General features: G+C 39.2%; 1 protein-coding gene across 4 annotated transcripts in view; it reads left to right on the forward strand.

The window, feature by feature from the left end:
• The window catches only part of smarcc1a (SWI/SNF related BAF chromatin remodeling complex subunit C1a), a 286,601-nt gene that overhangs the window by 72,925 nt on the left and 187,269 nt on the right, over positions 1–26,407 (forward strand). For all 4 annotated transcript variants that reach the window (XM_073070120.1, XM_073069954.1, XM_073070033.1 and 1 more), the window contains exon 10: positions 18,290–18,414. In XM_073070120.1, the coding sequence (XP_072926221.1) occupies positions 18,290–18,414 (125 nt within the window). The remainder of the gene's footprint in view (positions 1–18,289; positions 18,415–26,407) is intronic.

Consider the following 26,407-nt stretch of genomic DNA (forward strand, 5'->3'; position numbering starts at 1 on the left):
CCTAATGTATTTTAACAACTCCAACACCTCTTCTCCCTTAATATCAACACGCTCCAGAATATCAACTTCATTCATATTGTCCTCACCATCATCAAGGTCCCCCTCGGTGAATACTGAAGAGAAGTATTCATTGAGGACCTCACTCACTTCCACAGCCTCCAGGCACATCTTCCCACTTTTATCTCTGATCTGTCCTACCTTCACTCCTGTCATCCTTTTGTTCTTCACACAATTGAATAATGCCTTGGGGTTTTCCTTTACCCTACTGGCCAAGGCCTTCTCATGCCCCCTTGCTCTTCTCAGCCCCTTCTTAAGCTCCTTTCTTGCTACCCTATATTCCTCAATAGACCCACCTGATCCTTGCTTCCTAAACCTCATGTATGCTGCCTTCTTCCACCTGACTAGATTTTCCACTTCACTTGTCACCCATGGTTCGTTCACCCTACCATTCTTTATCTTCCTCACCAGGACAAATTTATCCCTAACATCCTGCAAGAGATCCTTAAACATCGACCACATGTCCATGGTACATTTCTCTGCAAAAACATCATCCCAATTCACACCCGCAAGTTCTAGCCTTATAGCCTCATAATTTGCCCTTCCCCAATTAAAAATTTTCCTGTCCTCTCTGATTCTATCTTTTTCCATGATAATGCTAAAGGTCAGGGAGCGGGGATCACTGTCCCCCAGATGCTCACCCACTGACAGATCTGTGACCCTACCTGGTTCGTTACCTAATACTAGGTCAAGTATGGCATTCCCCCTAGTCGGCCTGTCAACATACTGTGACAGGAATCCATCCTGGACACACTTAACAAACTCTGCCCCATCTAAACCCTTGGAACTAATCAAGTCCCAATCAATATTTGGGAAGTTAAAGTCACCCATGATAACAACCCTGTTATTTTTGCACCTTTACTAAATCTGCCTCCCAATCTGCTCCTTGGTATCTCTGCTGCTACCGGAGGACCTATAGAATACTCCCAGTAGAGTAACTTCTCCCTTCCTGTTCCTGACTTCACCCATACTGACTCAAAAGAGGATCCTGCTACATTACCCACCCTTTCTGCGGCTGTAGTAGTATCCCTGACCAGAAATACCACCCCTCCTCCCCTTTTTCCCCTCTCTCTATCCCTTTTAAAGCACTGAAATCCAGGAATATTGAGAAGGATATTGAATCGTGTAAGGTAAGGGAAACAAATAGGGTAGTTATGGAAACTATGATGATTAAAGAAGAGGAAGTACTGGTGTTTTTAAAGAATTTAAAAGTGGATAAGTCTCTGGGTCCTGACAGGATATTCCCTAGGACCTTGAGGGAAGTTAGTGTATAAATAGCAGGGGCTTGGACAGAAATATTTCAAATGTCATTAGAAACTGGGATGGTGTCAGAAGATTGGTGTATTGCTCATGTTGAGACTTAGGCCAGTTAGAAGAGTTGGCTGAAAGATGGCAGATGGAGTTTAATGCTGATAATTGTGAGGTGCTACATTTTGGTAGGACTAATCAAAATAGGACATACATGGTAAATGTTAGGGCATTGATGAATGCAGTAGAACAGAGTGATCTAGGAATAATGGTGCATAGTTCCGTGAAGGTGGAATCTTATGTGGATAGGGTGGTGAAGAAAGCTTCCGGTATGCTGACCTTTATAAATCAGAGCATTGAGTATAAGAGTTGGGATGTAATGTTAAAATTGTACAAGGCATTGGTGAGGCCAAATTTGGAGTATTGTGTACAGTTCTGGTCACCGAATTATAGGAAAGATGTCAACAAAATAGAGAGAGTACAGAGGAGATTTACTAGAATGTTACCTGGGTTTCAGCACCTAGGTTACAGAGAAAGGTTGAACAAGTTAGGTCTTTATTCTTTGGAGCGTAAAAAGTTGAAGGGGAACTTGATACTAGTATTTAAAATTATGAAGGGGATAGATAGAGTTGATGTAGGCTTTTTCCATTAGAGTAGGGGAGATTCAAACAAGAGGACATGAGTTGAGAGTTAAGGGGCAAATGTTTAGGGGTAACACGAGGGGGAACTTCTTTACTCAGAGAGTGGTAGCTGTGTGGAATGAGCTTCCTGTAGAACTGGTAGAAGCAGGTTTGGTATTGTCATTCAAAGTAAAATTGGATAAGTATATGGACAGGAAAGGAATGGAGGGTTATGGGCTGAGTGCAGGTCGGTTGGACTAGGTGAGAGTAAGCGTTCGGCACAGACTAGCAGGACTGAGATGGCCTGTTTCCATGTGGTAATTGTTATTTGGTTGTAAACAAAAGAGAGAAAAAACAAAAAGGGCCCTCTATAAACAGTCAAATGTGCACAAGTTGGAGCTTCACTCTTCCAAAAGTAATATTCACCAATCCTCAGTCAACTATGGCACCTTACTCCATCGAAACACAGATCCCATGATCGGTTCTCTCCAGCGTCTTCCCTGTTCATCTCCCGCTGAACAAAGAACCCAGCTCACATTCCAAAGCACCTGCTATCTCTAACCATAACCCAAACACTGCTTCTACAGAAAGACTTTTATGTTAGCAGTGAGGCCTTTCCCAGCGTGTTACACCACTAATAATTTTGCTATACAAAAGGCCAATTGGAGATGTAATATGCTATTGGACTTGCAAAGACTGTGCCAAAAAAGTTAATTGAATTTTACTTAGAATCCAACAAGTCATATTCTGATGCACCAGGGTTAGGGTTTGCATGAGTTGGGAGGCATGAGTAATGGGCAGGCAGAGGCCTCCCCAGGTAGACAAGAAAGAGCCCAGGGAGTGTCTGAAGCTGAAGAAGTAGATGATTGGTGTAAGGAGGTCTCAACGAGTTAGGAGACCCCGAGACAGACTGGCCTATGTCACCTGGGGAACAGAATGTGGCACCCATCCGCTTGCTGAGTTCTGCCATATCATTTACACCTGGGTTGGACTTTGTGCCTTGTGTGAAGGTGTGATACATTATCTCAATGTCACGAGGACATGAATAATTTTGGTGGGGAGACAGTGAACACCCTGGGAAAGGTTTCATTGCTAAGCTAATGGTCTTTCTGTAGAAGCAGAGTTTGGGTTATGGTTAGCGATAACGGGTGCTTTGGAATATGAGCTGGGTCCTTTGATCGGTGGGATATGAAGAGGGAAGACACTGGAAAGGACCAGTCATAGGATTCGATTCAGTGGAGGACAGTGATTTGATAGAGCAAGGTGCCACTGTTGACTGAGATTTGGTGAATATTACTTTTGGAAGAGTTGAACTCCAGCTTGTGCACATTTGACTGTTTAATTATAGTGTCTCTTTTTGTTTTTTCTTTCTTTACTAACACTTTAGTCAAGTTAAGATTCGTAAATATAATTCCTTTAATCATATACAGTGTGCTGTCTGTTATTTCTTGGCACTGAGTTGTGACAGGGTGGCAAATTAGATAACGACTACACAAAATGAGGTTTGGGGTGCGAGAGCCAACTTAATCTCAGAGGTTTGGCGGGACCAGAGTGAGTATTCTCTAGACTTAAGATAGATAGATAGATAGATACTTTATTCATCCCCATGGGGAAATTCAACATTTTTTCCAATGTCCCATACACTTATTGTAGCAAAACTAATTACATACAATACTTAACTCAGTAAAAATATGATATGCATCTAAAATCACCCTCTCAAAAAGCATTAATAATAGCTTTTAAAAAGTTCTTAAGTAGTTTACTTAAATACATTGAGTCCTAACCCCGGCACTTTAACATATCTTACTCCTGGCGGTTGAATTGTAAAGCCGAATGGCATTGGGGAGTATTTATCTCTTCATCCTGTCTGAGGAGCATTGCATCGATAGCAACCTGTCGCTGAAACTGCTTCTCTGTCTCTGAATGGTGCTATGTAGAGGATGTTCAGGGTTTTCCATAATTGACCGTAGCCTACTCAGCGCCCTTAGCTCAGCTACCGATGTTATACTCTCCAGTACTTTGCCCATGACAGAGCTCGCCTTCCTTACCAGCTTATTAAGACGTGAGGCGTCCCTCTTCTTAATGCTGCCTCCCCAACACGCCACCACAAAGAAGAGGGCGCTCTCCACAACTGACCTATAGAACATCTTCAGCATCTCACTACAAACATTGAATGACGCCAACCTTCTAAGGGAGTACAGTCGACTCTGTGCCTTCCTGCCAACGAAACCAGTGGGGTTTCAGTGGTAAAAAGCCTTGCCAAAGCTATCAGACCAGACCCTGAAACTATGGGTCTGGTCTGATTTTCCCATAGAAGTGCGCCCACATTCCTTATTTTGGAGTGCTGGGGACACATTTCTGGTTATTGTGGATACACATGCGTTAGAAGTGGTTCGAGGCATTCATCGTGTTTCTCCACAAGTACCATCATTAAGTGGTTGCTCTTCACCATATTTGGTACTCTGGAAATGATTAATAGTTGGCCTTCACAAGTGCACAATTTAAAGAGTTTGTTGAAGAATGGTATTAGGCACCTGGCAACAGCTCCATGTCGTGTGGTGTCAAATGGCCTGGCAGTATAAGCAGTGCAAACTGTGAAATGGTGTCTTCCCAAACAAACACAGGGTGGCTTAATGATGAAATTAAGCCATTTCTATAGCAATTTCCTTTTACAAAACCCCATCAAACATGCCAGTGCATCGCCCAAGAATTAATGTTTAAATGTGCCTCATACACCAGATTAGATCTCCTATAGCTGGCCATCCGTAAGACATAGGAGCAGAATTAGGCCATGTGGCCTATCGAGTCTGCTGTGCCATTCAATCATGGCTGATCCTTTTTCTTCTCAACCCCAGTTCCCAGCCTTCTCCCCGTAACCTTTGGTGCCATGTCCAATCATGAACGTATCAAGCTCTGCTGTAAATACACCCAATGACCTGGCCTCCACAGCTACATATGGCAACAAATTCACCATTTCTGGCTCAAAAATTTTCTCCGCATCTGTTTTGAAAGGGCATCCCTCTATCCTGAAGCTGTGCCCTCTTGTCCTAGACTCTCCCACCATGGGGAAGCATCCTCTCCACGTCTACTGTTTAGGCCTTTCAACATTTGAATGGTTTCAGTGAGATCCCCCTCATCCTTCTGAATTCCAGTGGGTATAGGCCCAGAGCTATCAAATGTTGTTTGTTTGATAAACCTTTTTCATTCTTGGAATCATTCTTGTGAACCTCCTTCACAATATGCAAAGTGAGACCTCACCAGTGCCTTATAAAGCCTCAGCATCACATCCTTGCTTTTGTATTCTAGACCTCTTGAAATGAGTACTAACATGGCATTTGCCTTCCTCACCATCAACTCAACCTGCAAGTTAACCTTTAGGGTGTTCTGCACAAGGACTCCCAAGTCCCTTTGCTTCTCAGATATTTGGATTTTCTCCCCGTTTAGAAAATAGTCTGCACAGTTATTTCTAGTACAAAAGTGCATGAACATGCGTTTTTCAACATTGTATTTCATGTGCCACTTACTTGCCTATTCTCCTAATCTGTCCAAGTCCTTCTGCATCCTACCTGTTTCCTCAACAGTACCTGTCCCTCCACCAATCTTTGTATCATCTGCAAACTTAGCTTTCTTGCCATCTATTCAATCATCTAAATCATTTATATACAGCATAATAAGAAGTGGTCCCAACACCACTAGTCACTGGCAGCAAAACAGAAAAAGATCCTTTTATTTCCACTAGCTGCCTCCTACTAATCAGCCAATGCTCTAAGCATGTTAGTAACTTTTCTGTAATACCATGGCCTCTTAACTTGGTAAACAGCCTTGTGTGGCACTTTGTCAAAGGCTTTTTGAAAGTTCAAATGTACAACATCCATTGCATCCCCTTTATCTGTCCTACTTGTAATCTCCTCGAGTGAATTTGCTGCAAGCAAATGAAACAAAATATGGCTATGAAACAAAATATATGCTCACCAGGCCATAAATGTTTGGTGCCAGAGACGAAATCTACACATAGAAACATAGAAAATAGGTGCAGGAGTAGGCCATTCGGCCCTTCGAGCCTGCACCGCCATTCAGTATGATAATAGACAATAGACAGTAGGTGCGGGAGTAGGCCATTCGGCCCTTCTAGCCAGCACCGCCATTCACTGTGATCACGGCTGATCATACACAATCAGTACCCCGTTCCTGCCCTCTCCCCATATCCCTTGACCCCACTATCTATAAGAGCTCTAACTCTCTCTTTCTTTCTTTCTTTTTCCATCTTTTTATTATCATTATTAATAACAAAATAAAATTGATACATAGATAATGAGATTACACGCATACATATTTCAACTAACTATAAAAGATTACAAGAGCAATGATTACAGTATAAATGAGTATTCCCACATCGTAAATGATACAGTATACAAATAGACAAGGCAAACCTAAGTGTATCATAATATAAAATAAAAAAAGAAAAAGAAAAAAAGAAAAAAAATCATTATGCAAAAAACTAATCTAAAAATCTAATAACTAATAGAAGAGAAAAAAACAAAAAAAAGAGAAAGAGAAAAAAACAAAAAAAAAGAGAGAAAAAAAGGGCTGTTTATAATATCTCACAAAAATACAAAATCATCAGTGTCGTCAACTCCGATCCTCTTGACATATATGCAATCAAAACTGGAAAATCAAATAGGCCTGGAACAGGGTCCTATTACATCATATGAAAATATTGAATAAATGGTCTCCATATCTTTTCAAATTTAGTAGAAGTGTCAAATACACCACTTCTACTTTTTTCTAAATTTAAACATAACATAGTTTGAGAAAGCCAATGAAATACAGTAGGAGGATTAATTTCCTTCCAGTTCAACAAAATAGATCTTCTAGCCATTAGTGTAAGAAATTCAATCATTCGACAAGCGGAAGAAGATAAATGAAGTGAGTCCATCATTGGTAAACCAAAAATTGCGGTAATAGGATGGGGTTGTAAATCAATGTTCGATACCGCAGAGATAATATCAAAAATATCTTTATAATATTTTTTCAAAAGCGGACACGACCAGAACATATGAGTTAGAGACGCTATTTCAGATTGACATCTATCACAAATAGGATTTATATAGGAATAAAAATGAGCCAATTTATCCTTGGACATATGAGCCCTGTGTACAACCTTAAACTGTATTAATGAATGTTTAGCACATATAGATGATGTATTAACTAATTGAAGAATTTTATCCCAATTCTCAATAGGAATAATAATGTTGAGCTCTCTTTCCCAATCATTTTTTGTCTTATAAAGGGGCTCTGAACGTATCTTCATAATTATATTATAAAGTTTTGATATAAGCCCTTTTTGAAAGGGGTTTAATTCAAACAAATTCTCCAAAATGCCTGAAGACACAAAGTTTGGAAAAGTAGGAAGTACCGTATTTAAAAAATTCCTAATCTGTAAATATCTAAAAAAATGAAATCTAGGCAAATTATATTTATTAGATAACTGCTCAAAAGACATAAAACAATTATCCAAAAATAAGTCAGAAAATCGTAGTAATCCTTTAGTCTTCCAAGCCAAATAAGCTTGGTCTATAATTGAAGGGTGGAAAAAACAATTGGATACAATAGGAATATTTAAAACAAACTGAGTCAACCCAAAAAATTTCCGAAATTGAAACCATATACGTAAAGTATGTTTAACTATCGGGTTGTAAATTCGTTTCGGCAATTTAGAAAGAGCAAAAGGGAGAGAAGTCCCCAAAATAGAACCCAGTGCAAAACCTGGTACCGATTTAATTTCCAGGCTCACCCAATGAGGGCTAAAAGATCCAACCCAATCTTTCAACCAACATATCAAATATCGGATATTAACTGCCCAATAATAAAATCTAAAATTAGGCAATGCTAATCCATCTTCCTTCTTTGCCTTCTGTAAGTATATTTTACCTAACCTAGGATTTTTATTCTGCCAAATATATGAGGAAATTTTTGAATCAACATTAGTAAAAAAAGATTTCGGAATAAAAATTGGTACCGCTTGAAAAATATATAAGAACTTAGGTAAAATAACCATCTTAATAGTGTTAATTCAGCCTATCAGAGATAAAGATAATGGTGACCACTTAGTAAAGAAGCATTTAATCTGATCAATTAAGGGTACAAAATTAACCTTAAATAAGTCTTTGTGGTTTTTTGTGATTTTAATCCCTAAGTAAATAAAAGAATCATTAACTAATTTAAAAGGTAAGTTTCCATAAATTGGGACCTGTCTATTTAAAGGAAACAATTCACTCTTATTAAGATTTAACTTATACCCAGAAAAATCACTAAATTGAGCCAACAATGATAAAACTACAGGAGTAGATTTCTCAGGATTGGAAATAAATAATAATAAATCATCTGCATACAAAGATAACTTATGAATATCTGTCCCATGATTAATACCAAGAATATCCTGTGATTCTCTGATAGCAATTGCCAAGGGTTCTAAAGCAATATCAAATAATAGTGGACTAAGAGGACAGCCTTGTCTTGTGCCCCGAAATAAACGAAAAAAGGGAGATCTTTGATTATTAGTAAACACCGAGGCTACTGGGGTATGATAAATCAGTTTAATCCAGGAAATGAATGTCAGACTAAAATTAAACCTCCAACACATTAAATAAGTATGGCCATTCAACTCTATCAAATGCTTTCTCCGCATCTAATGAAATAACACATTCTGAAATATTATGTGAAGGAGTATACACAATATTCAATAACCTCCTAACATTAAAAAAAAGAATAACGATTTTTAATAAAACCGGTTTGATCCTCCGAAATAATTTGGGGTAATACCTTCTCCAATCTGGATGCAAGTAACTTGGAAAAAATCTTGGAATCTACATTCAGTAAGGATATTGGTCTGTAGGATGCACAATCAGTAGAGTCTTTATCTTTCTTCAATATTAAAGAAATAGAAGCTCTATAAAAAGATTGTGGCAAATTGCCCAATCTAATTGCTTCTTCAAAAACCTTATATAACCAAGGAGAGAGAGTAGCGGAAAAACATTTAAAAAATTCTGCTGTATACCCATCCGGACCAGGTGCTTTCCCTGAATTCATGGAAGAAATAACCCCTTTGATTTCTGCATCAGTCATAGGAGTTTCCAATATTGAAAGATCATCTGGTGATAATCTTGGGAAATTCAATTCTGCAATCCTGAGGAAATTCAGAATGATACAGGGAAGTATAAAAATCTTGAAATGATTTATTTATCTCATCATGGTTAATTGTCAAATCCCCATTTTGCTGACGGATCTTAGTAATTTGACGTTTAACCAAAGCATTCTTCAATTGACTAGCTAATAGTTTACCCGATTTATCACTATGTATATAAAAATCAGATCTGGACTTCATCAGTTGATTTTCAATCGAAGATGTAAGTAATAAACTATATTCTGTTTGAAGTTCAACCCTTTGTTTGTAAAGCTCCTTACTAGGAGTAATCAAATATTTCTTGTCAATCTCTTTAATTTTATCAACCAATAAAAGAGTTCCCTTCTTTATGCGTTTTCTCAGACCAACAGAGTAAGAAATAATCTGTCCACGTATATATGCTTTAAAAGTGTCCCAAAGTGTTCCGTAAGAAATATCTTCCGTGGAGTTGGTTGAGAAGAAGAAATCGATCTGTTCATTCATAAATTTAATAAAGTCCAGATCTTGCAATAAGGTAGAATCAAACCGCCATTGTCTAGCATTATGAACTGTGTCCGTAAATTTAATAGAAAGTTTTAATGGAGCATGGTCAGAAATAGCTATACTATCATAATAACAACCATTTACCGAAGGAATCAAACAAGAGTCAATACAAAAATAATCAATTCTCGAATAAGAATGATAAACGTGAGAAAAAAGAAAACTCTTAGGATGCCGAAATCTCCAAATATCAAAAATTCCATTATCAGTCAAAAAAGAGTTGATACAAGTGGCCGACTAATTGGGTACAGTCTGAGTAGATATAGATTTGTCCATCAAAGGATTTAAACAACAATTAAAATCACCACCCATTATTAACTTATATTCATTTAGATTAGGTAAAGAAGTAAATAAGGACTTAAAAAAATCAGGACAATCCACATTTGGAGCATAGACATTAACCATAGCAACCTTTTTATTAAAAATTAAACCCGTAATTAACAAAAATCTACCATTCGGATCCGAAAAGATATCATGTTGGACAAATGTAATAGAGGAGTCAATAAAAACTGAAACTCCCTTTACTTTGGCATTCGAATTCGAATGATATTGTTGACCCCGCCAAAACCTAAAAAAGCGATAGTTGTCCTTCCTCACATGAGTTTCTTGTACAAAAATGATATGAGCATTAAGTCTTTGGAATACTTTGAAAATCTTCTTTCGTTTAATCGGATGGTTTAAACCATTAGTATTCCAAGAAACAAAATTAATGGTCTGAGCCATAGTTCTAAAATCAACCCTTTGGTATAAAAAGGGTTAACCAAATTACAAACTCATGCCCCCGGAAGAAGAACAAAAATAAAAAGCGGACCCGGAAGTGACGACATCGCGGACATATTTGTAGTTCAAAATCAGCCCAAATGAAAAAACTAAAAAAAACTGATAGAAAAAATATAGAATTAGAAAAAAGACCACCCCCCTCCCACTCAAGAAAGAGAAAAAAAACCAGAGCCAAAAAAAGGCTGGGAAAAAGCAAAAATGAAACTAACCCTACCCCCATATCAGCGGAAGACCACTCCATATATAAAGGATATATATATAAAAAAAACCACCCAAACTTTAAAAATTATAATCACTATACTAGAACCAGACTTCTTAATATAATTGGTAGTAGAAAAAAAATGAAGAAAATATAATCACTAAAAACTTATAAATCGGGTTAAAACCCAAACAAACCAAAAAAAAAAATTTAAACTGTGATAAGCGATGCATTGTAGGAAGAAGACAAGAGAAAAAAAAGCGCCATCTTAAAAAACACCAAAAATGTTTTATCAAAAAACCACCATCTTAGTAAAAAAGTATTCACCTTCGAAGGATTAAAAATACACCTTCGTAGGAACAGAAAATAGTCAGCGATACAGTATAATGGTTAAAGTGTGTAAAACAAAACGATTAATATGTCGAAAGAACACTTTAACTTGAGTATAAAGTGTAGAGTAAACCTACACCAACAACCAGAAACAAAATCTGGTTTGGAGGATCAAAAACCATCTTACACGATCGAAATCACTCATTCATTCGGCCTGAGAGCCCGTAGCAGTAGGGAAGTTCTCATTCAGAAAACTTCTCGCTTCAAATGTAGAAAGAAAAACCCGGCGAGGAGTGTTCAGTGGAGAGATTCTGAGCTTCGCAGGGTATAAGAGCGCTGGTTTTAAATTTTTCTCATAACATTCAGACATCAGCGGTTTAAAAAGAAGCCGTGCCCTCATTACCTCAGGACTAAAATCTTCTACTAAGCGGAAATTGTGATCTTGAAATTTAATCATTCCTACACATCGAGCCACACGAATAAGTTGCTCTTTAACATGTACATAATGGAACTGGACAATTACAACCGAAGGTTTAGCTGAAGCACTCGGTGATTGACGCATAATTCTACGCGCACAATCAAGTAACGGCGGACTGTCTGGAAAAACAGACGGGAACGCATCTTTTAAAAGTTGAGCAAAATACTCCCTGGGGTCGTCTTTTTCGATACCTTCTGGGAGACCAAGTATATGTAAGTTCTGTCTTCTGGACCGATTCTCAAAGTCGACACTCTTGGCTTTTAAGTGTTTCCACCAGTTTAGTAGTCGAAAGTAAGTCCTGTTGCAATTTTTCAATTATCAAATCTCGTTTCCAAGCAACTTCTTGCAGAGATGTGATAAGAACTTGCTGCTGGTTAATTACTGAATCCGTCTTATCCATATAATCTTCAAAAGCCTTTATATTTTGTTTAAAAATTTGTTGTTGTTCATCGAATTTTTTATCCAAAACCTCCAATAACAATTCATAAGTTAATTCAGATGGTTGCGGATGAGCTTGCTTCTTTCCATTACCATTCAGGTTTCGCCCAGGTTCTCGTCCTTTAGATCTAAGAGCCATTTCTGAGTACATATCTTCAAAAATTCACAATAAACTCTTAACGATAAGTCCAAAAAAATAGCAAGAATCTTTTGGTGTAGGTAAAAATAAGTTGAATAAGGGTGATCAAAGGTTAAAAAAAGTAAAGGTTATGGAGCAAATCTAAAACAGTACTCACTCCATGAGCGTCTCCCACTGACTCCTCCCTCTCTCTTGAATGCATCCAGAGACTTGGCCTCCACTGCCTTCTGGGGCAGAGCATTCCACATATCCACCACTCTGTGGGTGAAAAAGTTTTTCCGCATCTCTGTTCTAAATGGCCTACCCCTTATTCTTAAACTGTGGCCTCTAGTTCTGGACTCACCCATCAGCGGGAACATACTTCCTGCCTCCAGTGTGTCCAATCCCTTAATAATCTTATATGTTTCAATCAGATCCCCTCTCATCCTTCTAAATTCCAGTGTATACAAGCCCAGTCGCTCCAATCTTTCAACATATGACAGTCCTGCCATTCTGGGAATTAACCTTGTGAACCTACGCTGCACTCCCTCAATAGCAAGAATGTCCTTCCTCAAATTTGGAGACCAAAACTGCACACAGTACTCCAGGTGTGGTCTCACCAGGGCCCTGTACAGCTGCAGAAGGACCTCTTTACTCCTATACCCAATTCCTCTTGTTATAAAAGCCAGCATGCCATTAGCTTTCTTCACTGCCTGCTGTACCTGCATGCTTGCTTTCATTGACTGATGTACAAGAACACGTAGATCTCGTTGTACTTCCCCTTTTCCTAACTTGACTCCATTTAGATAGTAATCTGCCTTCCTGTTCTTGCCACCAAAGTGGATAACCTCACATTTATCCACATTAAACTGCATCTGCCATACATTTGCCCACTCACCCAACCTGTCCAAGTCACCCTGCATTCTCATAACATCCTCCTGACATTTCACACTGCCACCCAGCTTTGTGTCATCAGCAAATTTGCTAATGTTACTTTTAATCCCTTCATTTAAATCATTAATGTATATTGTAAACAGCTGCGGTCCCAGCACCGAACCTTGCGGTACCCCACTGGTCACAGCCTGTCATTCCGAAAGGGACCCATTAATCACAACTCTTTGTTTCCTGTCAGCCAGCCAATTTTCAATCCATGTCAGTAGTCTGCCCCCAATACCATGTGCCCTAATTTTGCCCACTAATCTCCTATGTGGGACTTTATCAAAAGCTTTCTGGAAGTCCAGGTACTCTACATCCACTGGCTCTCCCTTATCCATTTTCATAGTTGCATCCTCAAAAAACTCCAGAAGATTAGTCAAGCATGATTTTCCCTTCATAAATCCATGCTGACTCGGACTGATTCTTCTACTGCTATCCAAATGTGTCGTAATTTCCTCTTTTATAATTGACTCCAGCATCTTTCCCACCACTGACGTCAGGCTAACCCGTCTATAATTCCCTGTTTTCTCTCTCTCTCCTTTCTTGAAAAGTGGGACAACATTGCCACCCTCCAATCAGCAGGAACTGTTCCTGAATCTATAGAACATTGGAAAATGATTACCAATGCGTCCACGATTTCTAGAGCCACCTCTTTAAGTACCCTGGGATGCAGACCATCAGGTCCCGGGGACTTATCAGCCTTCAGACTCAACAGTCTATCCAACACCGTTTCTTGCCTAATACAAATTTCCTTCAGTTCATCCTTTACCCTAGTTCCTTTGGCCACTATTACATCTGGGAGATTGTTTGTGTCTTCCCTAGTGAAGACAGATCCAAAGTACCTGTTCAACTCATCTGCCATTTCCTTGTTCCCCATAATAAATTCACCCGTTTCTGTCTTCAATGGCCCAATTTTGGTCTTAACTATGTTTTTTCTATTCACATACCTAAAGAAGCTTTTACTATCCTCCTTTATATTCTTGGCTAGTTTACCTTTGTACCTCATTTTTTCTTGGCGTATTGCCTTTTTTGTTATCTTCTATTGCTCTTTAAAAGCTTCCCAGTCCTCCGGTTTCCTGCTCATCTTTGCTATGTTATCCTTCTTCTCTTTTATTTTTATACTGCCCTTTACTTCCCTTGTCAGCCACGGCCGCCCCTTACTCCCCCTTAGGATCTTTCTTCCTCTTTGGAATGAATCGATCCTGCACCTTTTGCATTATTCCCAGAAATACCTGCCATTTTTGTTCCACTGTCTTCCCTGCTAGGGTATTGTTCCTTTGAACTTTGGCCAGTTCCTCCCTCATAGCTCCAGTTCCCTTTGTTCAACTTTAATACTGACACATCCGATTTTCCCTTCTCCTTCTCAAATTGTAGGTTAAAACATATCATATTATGGTCACTACCTCTTAATGGTTCCTTTACCTCGAGGTCCCTGATCAAATCTGGTTCAATGCACAACACTAAATCTAGAATTGCCTTCTCCCTGGTAGGCTCCAGTACAAGCTGTTCTAAGAATCCATCTCGGAGGCACTCCACAAACTCCCTTTCTTGGGGTCCAGTACCATTCTGACTCTCCCAGTCTACCTTCATGTTGAAATCCCCTATGACAACTGTATCATTACCTTTGCAACATCCCAATTTTAACTCTTCATTCAACTTACACCCTACATCCAGACTGCTGTTTGGGGGCCTGTAGATAACTCCCATTAGGGTCTTTCTACCCTTAGAATTTCTCAGTTCTATCCATACTGACTCTACATCCCCAGATTCTATGCCCCCCGTCGCAAGGGACTGAATATCATTCCTCACCAACAGAGCCACCCCACCCCCTCTGCCAGTCAGTCTGTCCTTTTGGTAAGACGTATATCCTTGAATATTCATTTCCCAGGCCCTGTCCGCTTGAAGCCATGTCTCAGTTATTCCCACAACATCGTACTTGCCAATTTCCAACAGCCTCAAGCTCATCTACTTTATTCCTTATACTTCGTGCATTCATATATAATACTTCTAATTCGGTACTCCCCTCTCCTTTGGTATCAATTCCTATTTCACTTGGCCATACTGTATGATCTCTTGAGCTTTCTACTTCATTGATTCTGTTGTCCTTTTTAACTTTTCTTATTTTCACTTTCCCTTTAACTCCATCCTTATATTTCCAGTTCATCCCTTCTCCCCCATTACTTAGTTTAAACACATCCGTGTTGCAGTGGCAAACCTGTCTGCCAGAATGCTGTTCCCCCGCCTATTAAGGTGCAGCCCGTCCCTTTTGTACAATTCATCCCTACCCCAAAACAGATCCCAGTGGTCCAAGAATGTAAATCCTTGCTTTCTGCACCAGTTCCTCAGCCACACATTTAGATCCATTATCTCTCTCTTCCTGCCCTCTCCAGCACGAGGAATTGGAAGCAAACCAGAGATAACCACCCTGGAAGTCCTGCTTTTCAGCCTTCTTCCAAGTTCTCTGAAGTCCTGTTGCAGAATGTCCTTCCTCTTCTTCCCGATGTCATTTGTGCTGACATGCACTACCACTTCCGGCTGTTCACCTTCACCCTTGAGGATTCCCTGAAATCGGTCCGTGATGTCCTGGATCCTAGCACCAGGGAGGCAACACACCATCCTTAAATCTCGCCTGTTGCCGCAGAAACCCCTTTCCGTACCTCTTACTATGGAGTCCCCTACTACCACGGCTCTTCCTGATGTCTGACTCCTTGGCTCTGCTTCTGCACCAATTTTTGGCTCGCAGACCTGTCCGCCTCTCAGACTGGCAGTATCTTCTGTCCTGACAGCTTCCAAGAATGTGAACCTGTTTACGAGAGGTACATCCCCTGGGGTCTCCTGTACTTCAAGCATCCTTTCCTTCTTCATCGTCGCCCCCTTTCTCTCTTTCGGTATCCTCGGTGTAACGACCTCACTGTAGGTCCTGTCCAGAAAACCCTCGTTTTCTCGGATAAACCTGAGGTCATCCAGTTCTTTCTTCAGTGCTGCAACATGCTGCTTCAGAAGCTGAATCTGGACATACTTTCCACAGCTGTAGCAGCTGGGGGCACCATCAGTGTCCCTGACCTCCCACATCATGCACGTAGCACACTGAATCAGCTTAGCGGTCATGTCTTCACCCTCTGCAATTGTAGTCTCCTCGCCGAAGACCCTCGAGCCAAAGACTAGCACTTTTCACACCAGGCACTTCCCTTGACCAGGCCGCTTCCCAACAGTTGGATGATCTGGCTGATCATCATGGCTGATCATCCAACTCAGAACCCTGTACCTGCTTTCTCTCCATACCCCCGATCCCTTTAGCCACAAGGGCCATATCTAACTTACATGCATCTCGGAAAAAGAAAACTGGTATGGTCAAATAACAAAAATTGAGATGGCAGACAGATTAAGAATACATTCCTGTAACTTGTCCACTACTGATGTCAGGCTCACTGGCCTATAATTTTCTGGCTTATTCTTAGAGCCTTTCTTAAACAATGAAACAACATGAGCTATCCTCCAAACTTCCAGCACCACACTCATGGCTAAGGATGTTTTAAATATCTCTGCTAGGATCCCTGAAATTTCTGCTGTTTCCCACAAGGTCTGAAGGATCATATTGTCAGACCCTGGGGATTTATCCACCCTGATTTGCCTCACTTTGTTGATTGTGTGTCCATCTGCTGTGCAAAAAATCCATTTCAGATCTCCCAGTCTCATTTGGCACTATGCATAGATGACCACTAATCTTTGAGAACACCGATTTTTGTCCCTTGTAATCCTTTTGCTCTTAATGCATCTGAAGAAGCCTTTGGAATTCTCCTTCATCTTGTCTGCTAGAATAACTTTGAACCTTCTTTTAGCCCTCCTGATTTACTTCTCAGGTTTTCTCTTGCATTTCTTTTACTCAAGTATCTCATTTGCTACTATCTGCCTATACATACTATGCACCTCTTCCTTATCCAGGGCCTCAATATCTCTCAAAAACCAAGATTCCCTAAATTGTTATCCTTGCCTTTTTGACATAGCGCCTAAATTTAGCATGTGGTCATGAGGTAGCATTTCAGGTATACCCATTACAATATTTCTTTTATTAGCTTTTGAATAGAACTAAATGTATTATTGGTATGTTGGTCTCCATTTGTGATGTATTGACTCAGATGTGCAAGAGTATAAAGCCTGAATCCTTTGAATAGAGTTAGGATATTAATGTTTTAGTTTAAAAAAAAGTGAAACAGATATTGTGCTGAGGTACGTGGGAGCTTTTGCATCCCTGTCATCAGCACATTTTTGTTGAAACAGTTTGATAAGATTGAATTGTTTTCTTGCACAGCCTTTTCTCTAACTGGGTTTAACTTGCTTCACAATTCATTAACTGCTTAGCCTAATAAATAATCCCTCAAATATTCAATGTGATATCTGTTTCTTGTTTTTCCCAATCATCTTTCAATGGTCCCCTGGTTCAATAAGATGGACTCTTGATCCTTGTTTTGCCCAATCATCTTGCAACAGTCCTCTATAATGAGAGGGATTGTTGACCTCCCAGTCTACCTTTTATGACCTTTATCCTCTGTAGCTCAGTACATGTGACAATAAGAAACCAGATTAAAAGTTTACTGCTCTCTCAAACTTTAACTCTTCTGGATGTGGCTTGTTGTACATTTGGGGATTTGTGGAGGAAGATGTTCTGGAGAATGTATATCAGCCATTAGAACATTCAGTAAACTGGAGCTTGATCATTTTTGTAAATGGCAAACTTTCAGCTTGGGTGATCATGTTTCTTCCAAAAGTTCATCTTGTGCAAGTGTTAGGTTGAAATTACTAATGGAGAAGGGAACTTCTTCAGGCTCCTGGCAAATAAATAGTTCCATTCTTTTTCTAAAACAGGTAGAATCATTTCTTTGTCTTTCCCTGGATAGAACATTCTTGGGCTTAAGGTGAGAGTGAAAGATTTAAAAGGTACTTGACAGGCAACTTTTTCCACACAGGATGGTGCATTTACAGAATGCACTGCCAGACGACGTGGTAGAGGTGGGGCAATAACTGTGTTGTGATGTTTAGATGGGTACCTTGATTAGAGAAAAGTTTGAAGGGGGTAGAGAAAAACTTTGAAGGGGGTCCCTTCAAAAGTTTGAAGGGACCAAATGATGGCATGGATGAACTGGGCTAATGCGTCTATTTCTGTTTATCTGTAAGTGATTGGTGACATCTCTTAAGGATATTGAGGATCATGTCAGGCAAAGTATGTTTGTAAAGACAATAGTGCAATGTTTGAATCTGATTTTGATCCATGTGGACCTGTGTATAATCAATATCTGTACTATTACTTTGTGTGGTGAGTGTGAATACTTATTTTCACAACATGCATATTTAACTTTACAACTAGGCATCACGTACACCAGATAGAAAGGATAGAAAATCAGCAACTGGGGCAAAGAAGAGGAAAAGATCCCGTTCCCCTTCACCAATACAGACACCAGCTGAGTCTCGGAAGAAGGCAGGAAAGAAAGGGTAAATACAATTTTTCCTGCACAAATGTAGGTCATAGGGATTGTGTTCAGTTTGACAACTACACAGCAATAAACAAGAATTGTACCCTATTTGTCAGCTGCTATGTCTTTGTATAATTGCATCATTGACTTGAACATCAATCTATTTGGTCCAGACACAATGCTAAGCAAGTTGTCTGGAATGCTGCAAGACTTCAGGAAGATTTGTTCATAAATTAAATGACAGCAGATATGAACTTCCATCTCAAAATCAAAGTGCCTGATGAGCAAAATATTGATGCATTACTTTGGAAAATTTGTTGCTGCACGAAATGTTTTGGAAGCAGAGTTTGAAATCAGAATTTGATCTTATGAGAATAGACCAAATACTTAACAGGACTAATACTTCATGTGATTTTTTTTCCCCCTGTTTTGCACAGAAGTATTTTGTTAAAACTTCAACTTGGTTGTCATAAGCAATATTGACTGGATTGGAGCTTTAATTGCTCTTAGTTTCTTTGAGTACAACAACTTAAACCAGAGGATGATGAATTGTCTGCTTTGGTGTTCATTTAACTTAGAATAATGCCATCATAGATGTTGGTCATTTAATGATTTATTTTGAATGGTAGTAAGGAAGTATCATACTTGAATGCAGACTTTCATCCCCACCCCCTTCCATAGTCACTGCTAGACCCACCGAATTTCTTCAGCTGATTGTTCAATGTAATTGGTCTTTCAGTTCAAGGGTGCAATTTGAGCCCAGATATTACAATTTTTTTTTCTCCAAACAATTGTGGGAAGAACATCTTTTATTGTATTATTACATGTTACTGTACTGATGATTACAAGGTATTTGATTAAAGGAGAGAGTAACTATAATGCAAATTTGAACTGCACATTGTCTATATCCTCAATTTTTATACATTATATATATATGTGTGTGTGTATATATGTATATATAAAAATATATTCTTTAATATATAGATATACAAACCCCATTTCCAGAAAAGTTGGGATATTTTCCAAAATGCAATAAAAACAAAAATCCGTGATATGTTAATTCACGTGAAACTTTATTTAACTGACAAAAGTACAAAGAAAAGATTTTCAATAGTTTTACTGACCAACTTAATTGTATTTTGTAAATATACACAAACTTAGAATTTGATGGCTGCAACACACTCACCAAAAGTTGGGACAGAGTTAAAATAAGATTGAAAAGTGCACAGAATATTCAAGTAACACTGGTTTGGAAGACTCCACATTAAGCAGGCTAATTGGTAAATGGATACGGGAAAAGAAAGAATCTCCTATATTAAAACATTTGATTGATTTATGGAATAAGATAAATGTTGACGATGAGACAAAGAAATCCTTATTAGCAAAGAGATCTTTAATTCAAAATAGACTTATTCCTTTTACAATGGATAATCAACTTTTATATAATTGGTTTCAAAAAGGGATTAGATATATAGGAGATTGTTTTGAAGGAGGTATATTAATGTCATTCGATCAATTAAAGAATAAATATAAAGTATCAAACAACACTTTTTTGTTACTTTCAACTAAGGGCTTATTTAAGAGAAAAGTTAGGTCAAACAATGTTATTACCGAAACCCAATGAAATAGAAACTTTAATTCAAAAAGGAAAGACTAAAAAATTTATCTCTTGTATGTATAATTTGATTCAAAAACAGGCAATTAAACAAGGAGTCATAAGTCAAGACAAAAATGGGAAAGTGATTTGAATATTAAAATTGAAGAAAAAAATTGGTCAAGACTATGTCTTGAGAGTATGACAAATACAATAAACGTCCGATTAAGATTAGTGCAATACAATTTTTTACATCAACTATATATTACACCACAAAAAATAAATAAATTGAACCCAAATTTATCTGATCAGTGTTTCCGATGTAACCAAGAAATTGGTACTTTTTTACATTCTACTTGGACTTGTTCTAAAATTCAACCTTTTTGGACAAATTTAAGAGTTTTACTGGAACAAATTATTGGAATACAACTTCCACATAATCCAATATTACTTTTACTAGGTGATATTGAAGGGACAAAACCGATATCCAAATTGAATAAATATCAGAAAGAATTTATAAAAATTGCATTGGCAGTAGCCAAAAAAGCTATTGCAGTTACTTGGAAATCGGATACATATTTAAGTATAGATTGTTGGAAGAAAGAAATTTATGGCTGTATTCCACTTTAAAAAATTACTTATAATTTAAGAGATAAATATGAAACATTTTTGAAAATTTGGCGCCCTTATTTACAAAAGACAGGATTAAATATAGATATAACGCTCTGAAGATGAAATAATTGGTTACTTGGGGAAAGAAATAAATATATATACTAAAGTTATTACAAACTCCATGGAGCATGTGGGGATCTTCTAATATCCAGGCATTCCTTTTTTTTTTCTTTCTTTCTTTTTTCTTTCAATAGGGATGTTAGGGGGGAGGGGTTAAGGGGAGGGGGGATGGGAAACACATATTTTCTTTTTCACACACTTTTATTCTGTAACTATTTGAAAACACAATAAAAAAAGTTTAAAAAAAAAAGCAGGCTAATTGGTAGCAGGTGAGGTATCATGACTGGGTATAAAAGTAACATCCATCAAAGGCTCAGTGTTTGCAAGCAGGGATGGGTCATGGCTCACCCCTTTGTGCCAAAATTCGTGAGAGAATTGTTAGTCAGTACAAAAGGAACATTTCCCAATGCAAGATTGCAGAGAATTCAGGTCTTTCAACATCTACGGTACATAATATTGTGAAAAGATTCAGAGAATTCAGAGACATCTCAGTGCGTAAAGGGCAAGGTCAGAAACCACTGTTGAATGCGCGTGATCTTCGAGCCCTCAGGTGGCACTGCCTAAGAAACCGTCATGCTACTGTGACAATTATAGCCACCTGGGCTCGGGAGTACTTCGGAAAACCATTGTCACTTAACACAGTCTGTTGCTGCATCCAGAAACTATTAGATAGATAGATACTTTATTCATCCCCATGGGGAAATTCAACTTTTTTTCCAATGTCCCATACACTTGTTGTAGCAAAACTAATTACATACAATACTTAACTCAGTAAAAATATGATATGCATCTAAATCACTCTCTCAAAAAGCATTAATAATAGCTTTTAAAAAGTTCTTAAGTAGTTTACTTAAATACATTAAATACAATCAATTTATTGATTGATTATATGAGGCCTAGATCTCCTAAAGTCCACCACCATCTCCTTGGTCTTGGTGATATTGGTGATGCAAGGAGGAAGCCATACATCAACTCTATGCAGAAACGCCGGTGAGTTCTCTGGGCCCGAGTTCATCTCAGATGGACAGAAAGACTGTGGAACCGTGTGCTGTGGTCAGATGAGTCCATATTTCAGCTAGTTTTCGGAAAAAACGGATGTCGAGTTCTCTGTGCCAAAGATGAAAACAACCATCCTGATTGTTATCAGCGAAAGGTGCAAAAGCCAGCATCTGTGATGGTATGGGGGTGCATCAGTGCCGACGGCATGGGTGAGTTGCATGTATGTCAAGATACCATTGACTCTGAGGCATATATTTGGATTTTAGAGAGACATATGTTGCCATTAAGGTGATGTCTCTTCCCGGGCCATCCATGCTTATTTCAGCAGGACAATGCCAGACCACATTCTGCAGGGGCTGCAACAGCGTGGCTTTGTAGACACAGAGTGCGTGTGCTTGACTGGCCTGCTGCCAGTCCAGATCTATCTCCTATTGAAAATGTATGGCGCATCATGAAGAGGAGAATCAGACAATGGAGACCACGGACTGTTGAGCAGCTGAAGTCTTATATCGAGCAAGAATGGACAAAATTTCCAATTGCAAATCTACTACAATTAGTATCCTTAATAAAAGGAAAGGTGATGTAACACAATGGTAAACATGCGTCTGTCCCAACTTTTGTTGAGTGTGTTGCAGACATCAAATTCTAAATTTGTGTATATTTACAAAATATAATTAAGTTGGTCAATAAAACTATTGAAAATCTTTTCTTTGTACTTTTGTCAGTTAAATAAAGGTTCACGTAAATTAACATATCACAGATTTTTGTTTTTATTGCAGTTTGGAAAATATCCCAACTTTTCTGGAAATGGGGTTTGTATTTATTTCCCCCTCATTGTAAAGCAATGCCATCTAGTATTTGATTTTCCCATCCAGGAAGAATTCTCTCACCATCTACCCTTTTTATGGCAACTTACCCATCTTAATGCTCATCCAAAGATTTGGTCTTCCTGGATCTCATCAATTCTGCTTGTAAACTGACTTGGAAAAGAGGGTAACAATAATGGTCAGGAACTGAAATTGGCAGATATGTTGAGTGGAATCCTGTGAAAACCTGGATTGGGGTACAACTGTTCCCATGTTTATCAGTGACTTCAATGCTGGGATAGTATTGTATGGTTGCATAGCAATATAATCTTCAAATGATGGTGTCTGTAGAATGGTGACAGAAAATCAAGTCAGTTGAATTAGAGGTTAATATATGCTGTTCATTAAACTGTACTAGCTAGGTACAGTAATGAGAATGGCTGTTTGAAATGCTTCTCTTTGTATTTGGTGACTGGAATAAAGCAGATGGATCCAGAAGCATAGCTATTTAAACATCTAGTTAGATGACATCTCAACCTCAGACCAATTCTCATCTCTTTCTTTGTAAACATAGAAACATAGAAAACCTATGGCACAACACAGGCCTTTCATCCCACAATGCTATGCCGAACATGTACTGATTTTAGAAATTACTTAGGGTTATGCATAGCCCTCTAATTTTCCAAGCTCCATGTGTCTATCGAGGGGTCTCTTAAAAGACCTAATTGTATCCGCCTCTACCACTGTCGCCAGCAGCTCATTCCACGCATTCACCACTTTTTTTAAAAAAAGAAACTTACCCTTGATATCCCCCTTGTACCTACTTACAAGCACTTTAAAACTGTGCCCTCTCGTGTTAGCCATTTCAGCCCTGGGAAAAGCCCTCTGATCACATGATCAGTGCCTCTCGTCGTACACCTCCATCAGGTCACCTCTCATCCTCCGCTGCTCCAAGTTCACTCAACCTTTTCTCATAAGACATGCTCCGCAATCCAGGTAACAACCTTGTAAGTCTTCTCTGCACCCTTTCTATGGCTTCCACATCCTTCCTGTAGTGAGGCGACCAGAACTGAGCACAGTATTCCAAGTGGGGTCTGACCAGGGTCCTATATAGCTGTAACATTACATCTTGGTTCTTAAACTCAATCCCACGTTGGATGAAGGCCTTCTTAACCACTGAGTCAACCTTCATAGAAGCTTTGAGTGTCCTAAGAACACGGGCACCAAGATTCCTCTGATCCTCCACACAGCCAAGAGTCTTACCATTAACACTATATTCTGCCATCATATTTGACGTACCAAAATGAACCACTTCACGCTTGTCTGGGTTGAACTCCATCTGCCACTTCTCAGCCCAGTTTTGCATACTATTTATGACCTGCTGTAACCTCTGACAGCCCTCCACACAATCCACAACACCCCAAACCTCTGTTGTCAGCAAATTTACTAAACCATGCCTCCACTTCCTCATTTGTGTCACAAAGAGAAGGGGGTCCCAGAACAGATCCCTGGGGCACACCGCTGGTGAACAACCTCCATGCAGAATATGACCCATCTACAACCACTCTTTGCCTTCTGTGGGCAAACCAGTTCTGGGTCCGCAAAGCGATTTCCTCTTGGATCCCATGTCTCCTTACTTTCCCAATAAGCCTTGCATGGAGTACCTTGTCGAATGCCTTGCTGAAATCCGTATACACTACATCTATTGCTCTACCTTTATCAATGTGTTTAGTCACATCCTCAAAAATTCACAGTCAGGCTCGTAAAGCACGGCCTTTGACAAAGCCATACTGACTATTCCTAATCATATTATGCCATTCCAGATGTCCATAAATCCTGCCTCTCAGGATCTTCTCCATCAACTTACCAACCACTGAAGTGAGACTCACTTGTCTATAATTTCCTGGGCTATCTCTACTCCCTTTCTTGAATAATGGAACAACATCCGCAACCCACCAATCCTCCGGAACCTCTCCCGTCCCCATTGATGATGCAAAGATCATTGCCAGAAGCTCAGCAATCTCCTCCCTCACTTCCTACAGTAACCTGGAGTACATCTCGTCTGGTCCCGGTGACTTATCCAACTTGATGCTTTCCAAAAGCTCCGGCACATCCTCTTTCTTAATATCTCCATGCTCAAGCTCTTCAGTCCGCTGTAAGTCATCCCTACAATTGCCAAGGTCCTTTTCCGTAGTGAATACGGAAGCAAAGTACACATTAAGTACCTCTGCTATCTCCTCTGGTTCCATACATACTTTTCCACTGCCACTCTTGATTGGTGCTGTTCTCTCTCATATTATTCTCTTGCTTGTAACATACTTGTAGAATGCCTTGGGGTTTTCCTTAATCCTGTCCACCGAGGGCTTCTCATGGCCTCTTCTGGCTCTCCTAATTTCTTTCTTGAGGTCCTTAATGCTAGCCTTATAACCTTCTAGCTCTCTATCATTACCTAGATTTTTGAACCTTTTGTAAGCTCTTCCTTTCTTCTTGACTAGATTTACAACAGCCTTTGTACACCACGGTTCCTGTACCCTACCATACTTTCCCTGTCTCATTGGAACGTACCTATGCAGAACTCCACGCAAATATCCCCTGAACATTTGCCACATTTCTTCCGCACATTTCCCTGAGAACATCTGTTTCCAGTTTATCCTTCTAAGTCCCTGCCTGATAGCCTCATGTTTCCCCTTTCTCCAATTAAACGCTTTCCTAACTTGTCTGTACCCAATCTCACTCCAGTGTTATGGTAAAGGAGATAGAATTTTGATCACTATCTTCAAAATGCTCTCCCATTGAGAGATCTGACACTTGACCAGGTTCATTTCCCAGTACCAGATCAAGAACAGCCTCCTCTTGTAGGCTTATCTACAGATTGTGTCAAGAAACCTTCTTGAACACACCTAACAAACTCCACCCCATCTAAACAGCTTGTTCTAGGGAGATGCCAATCAATATTTGGGAAATTAAAGTCTCCCACCACTATAACCCTGGTGTTATTACTCCTTTCCAGAATCTGTCTCCCTATCTGCTCCTCGATATCCCTGTTACTAGTGTGTGGTGTGTGTTTTAAAAAAAAACCCCAGTAGAGTTATTGACCCCTTCCTGTTTCTAACTTGCACCCACAGGGACTCTGTAGATAATCCTTCCATGTCATCCTCCTTTCCTGCAGCCGTGACACTATCTCTGATCAACAGTGCCACACCCCCTCCTCTTTTGCCTTCCCCGCTGTCCTTTTTGAAACATCTAAAGCTTGGTTGCCATTCCTGCCCCTGAGCCATCCAAGTCTCTGTAATGGCCACAACATCATTGCTCCAAATACTGATCCACGCTCTAAGCTCATCTGCTTTGTTCATGATGGTGCTTGCATTAAAATAGACACATCTCAAACCATCGATCTGAGTGTATCCCTTCTCTATCACCTGCCTACCCTCCCTCTCACACTGTCTACAAGTTTTCTCGATTTGTGAGCCAACCGCCCCTTTCTCTGCCTCTTCAGTTTGATTCCCAACATTGCTCTTGGAGCAAGTTTATTGAGTTTGATAAAAGGTTATCATAATTCGAGGATTAAATTATGAATAGATGATAAAAATCAGTATGTTTTATGGTTTTGGGAAATGATTGCGAAATCAAGCTCATTAGATTGTATTATAGCATCCCGCTCTGTAGATTGATAGATAGATAGATAGATACTTTATTCATCCCCATGGGGAAATTCAGCATTTTTTCCAATGTCCCATACACTTGTTGTAGCAAAACTAATTACATACAATACTTAACTCAGTAAAAATATGATATGCATCTAAATCACTCTCTCCAAAAGCATTAATAATAGCCAAAAGCATTAATTTGTAGACTGAGAAAATTAAATTCAAAAAAATATT

The sequence above is a fragment of the Hemitrygon akajei genome, chromosome 1, assembly GCF_048418815.1.
Source record: "Hemitrygon akajei chromosome 1, sHemAka1.3, whole genome shotgun sequence".
Lineage (NCBI taxonomy): Eukaryota > Metazoa > Chordata > Chondrichthyes > Myliobatiformes > Dasyatidae > Hemitrygon > Hemitrygon akajei.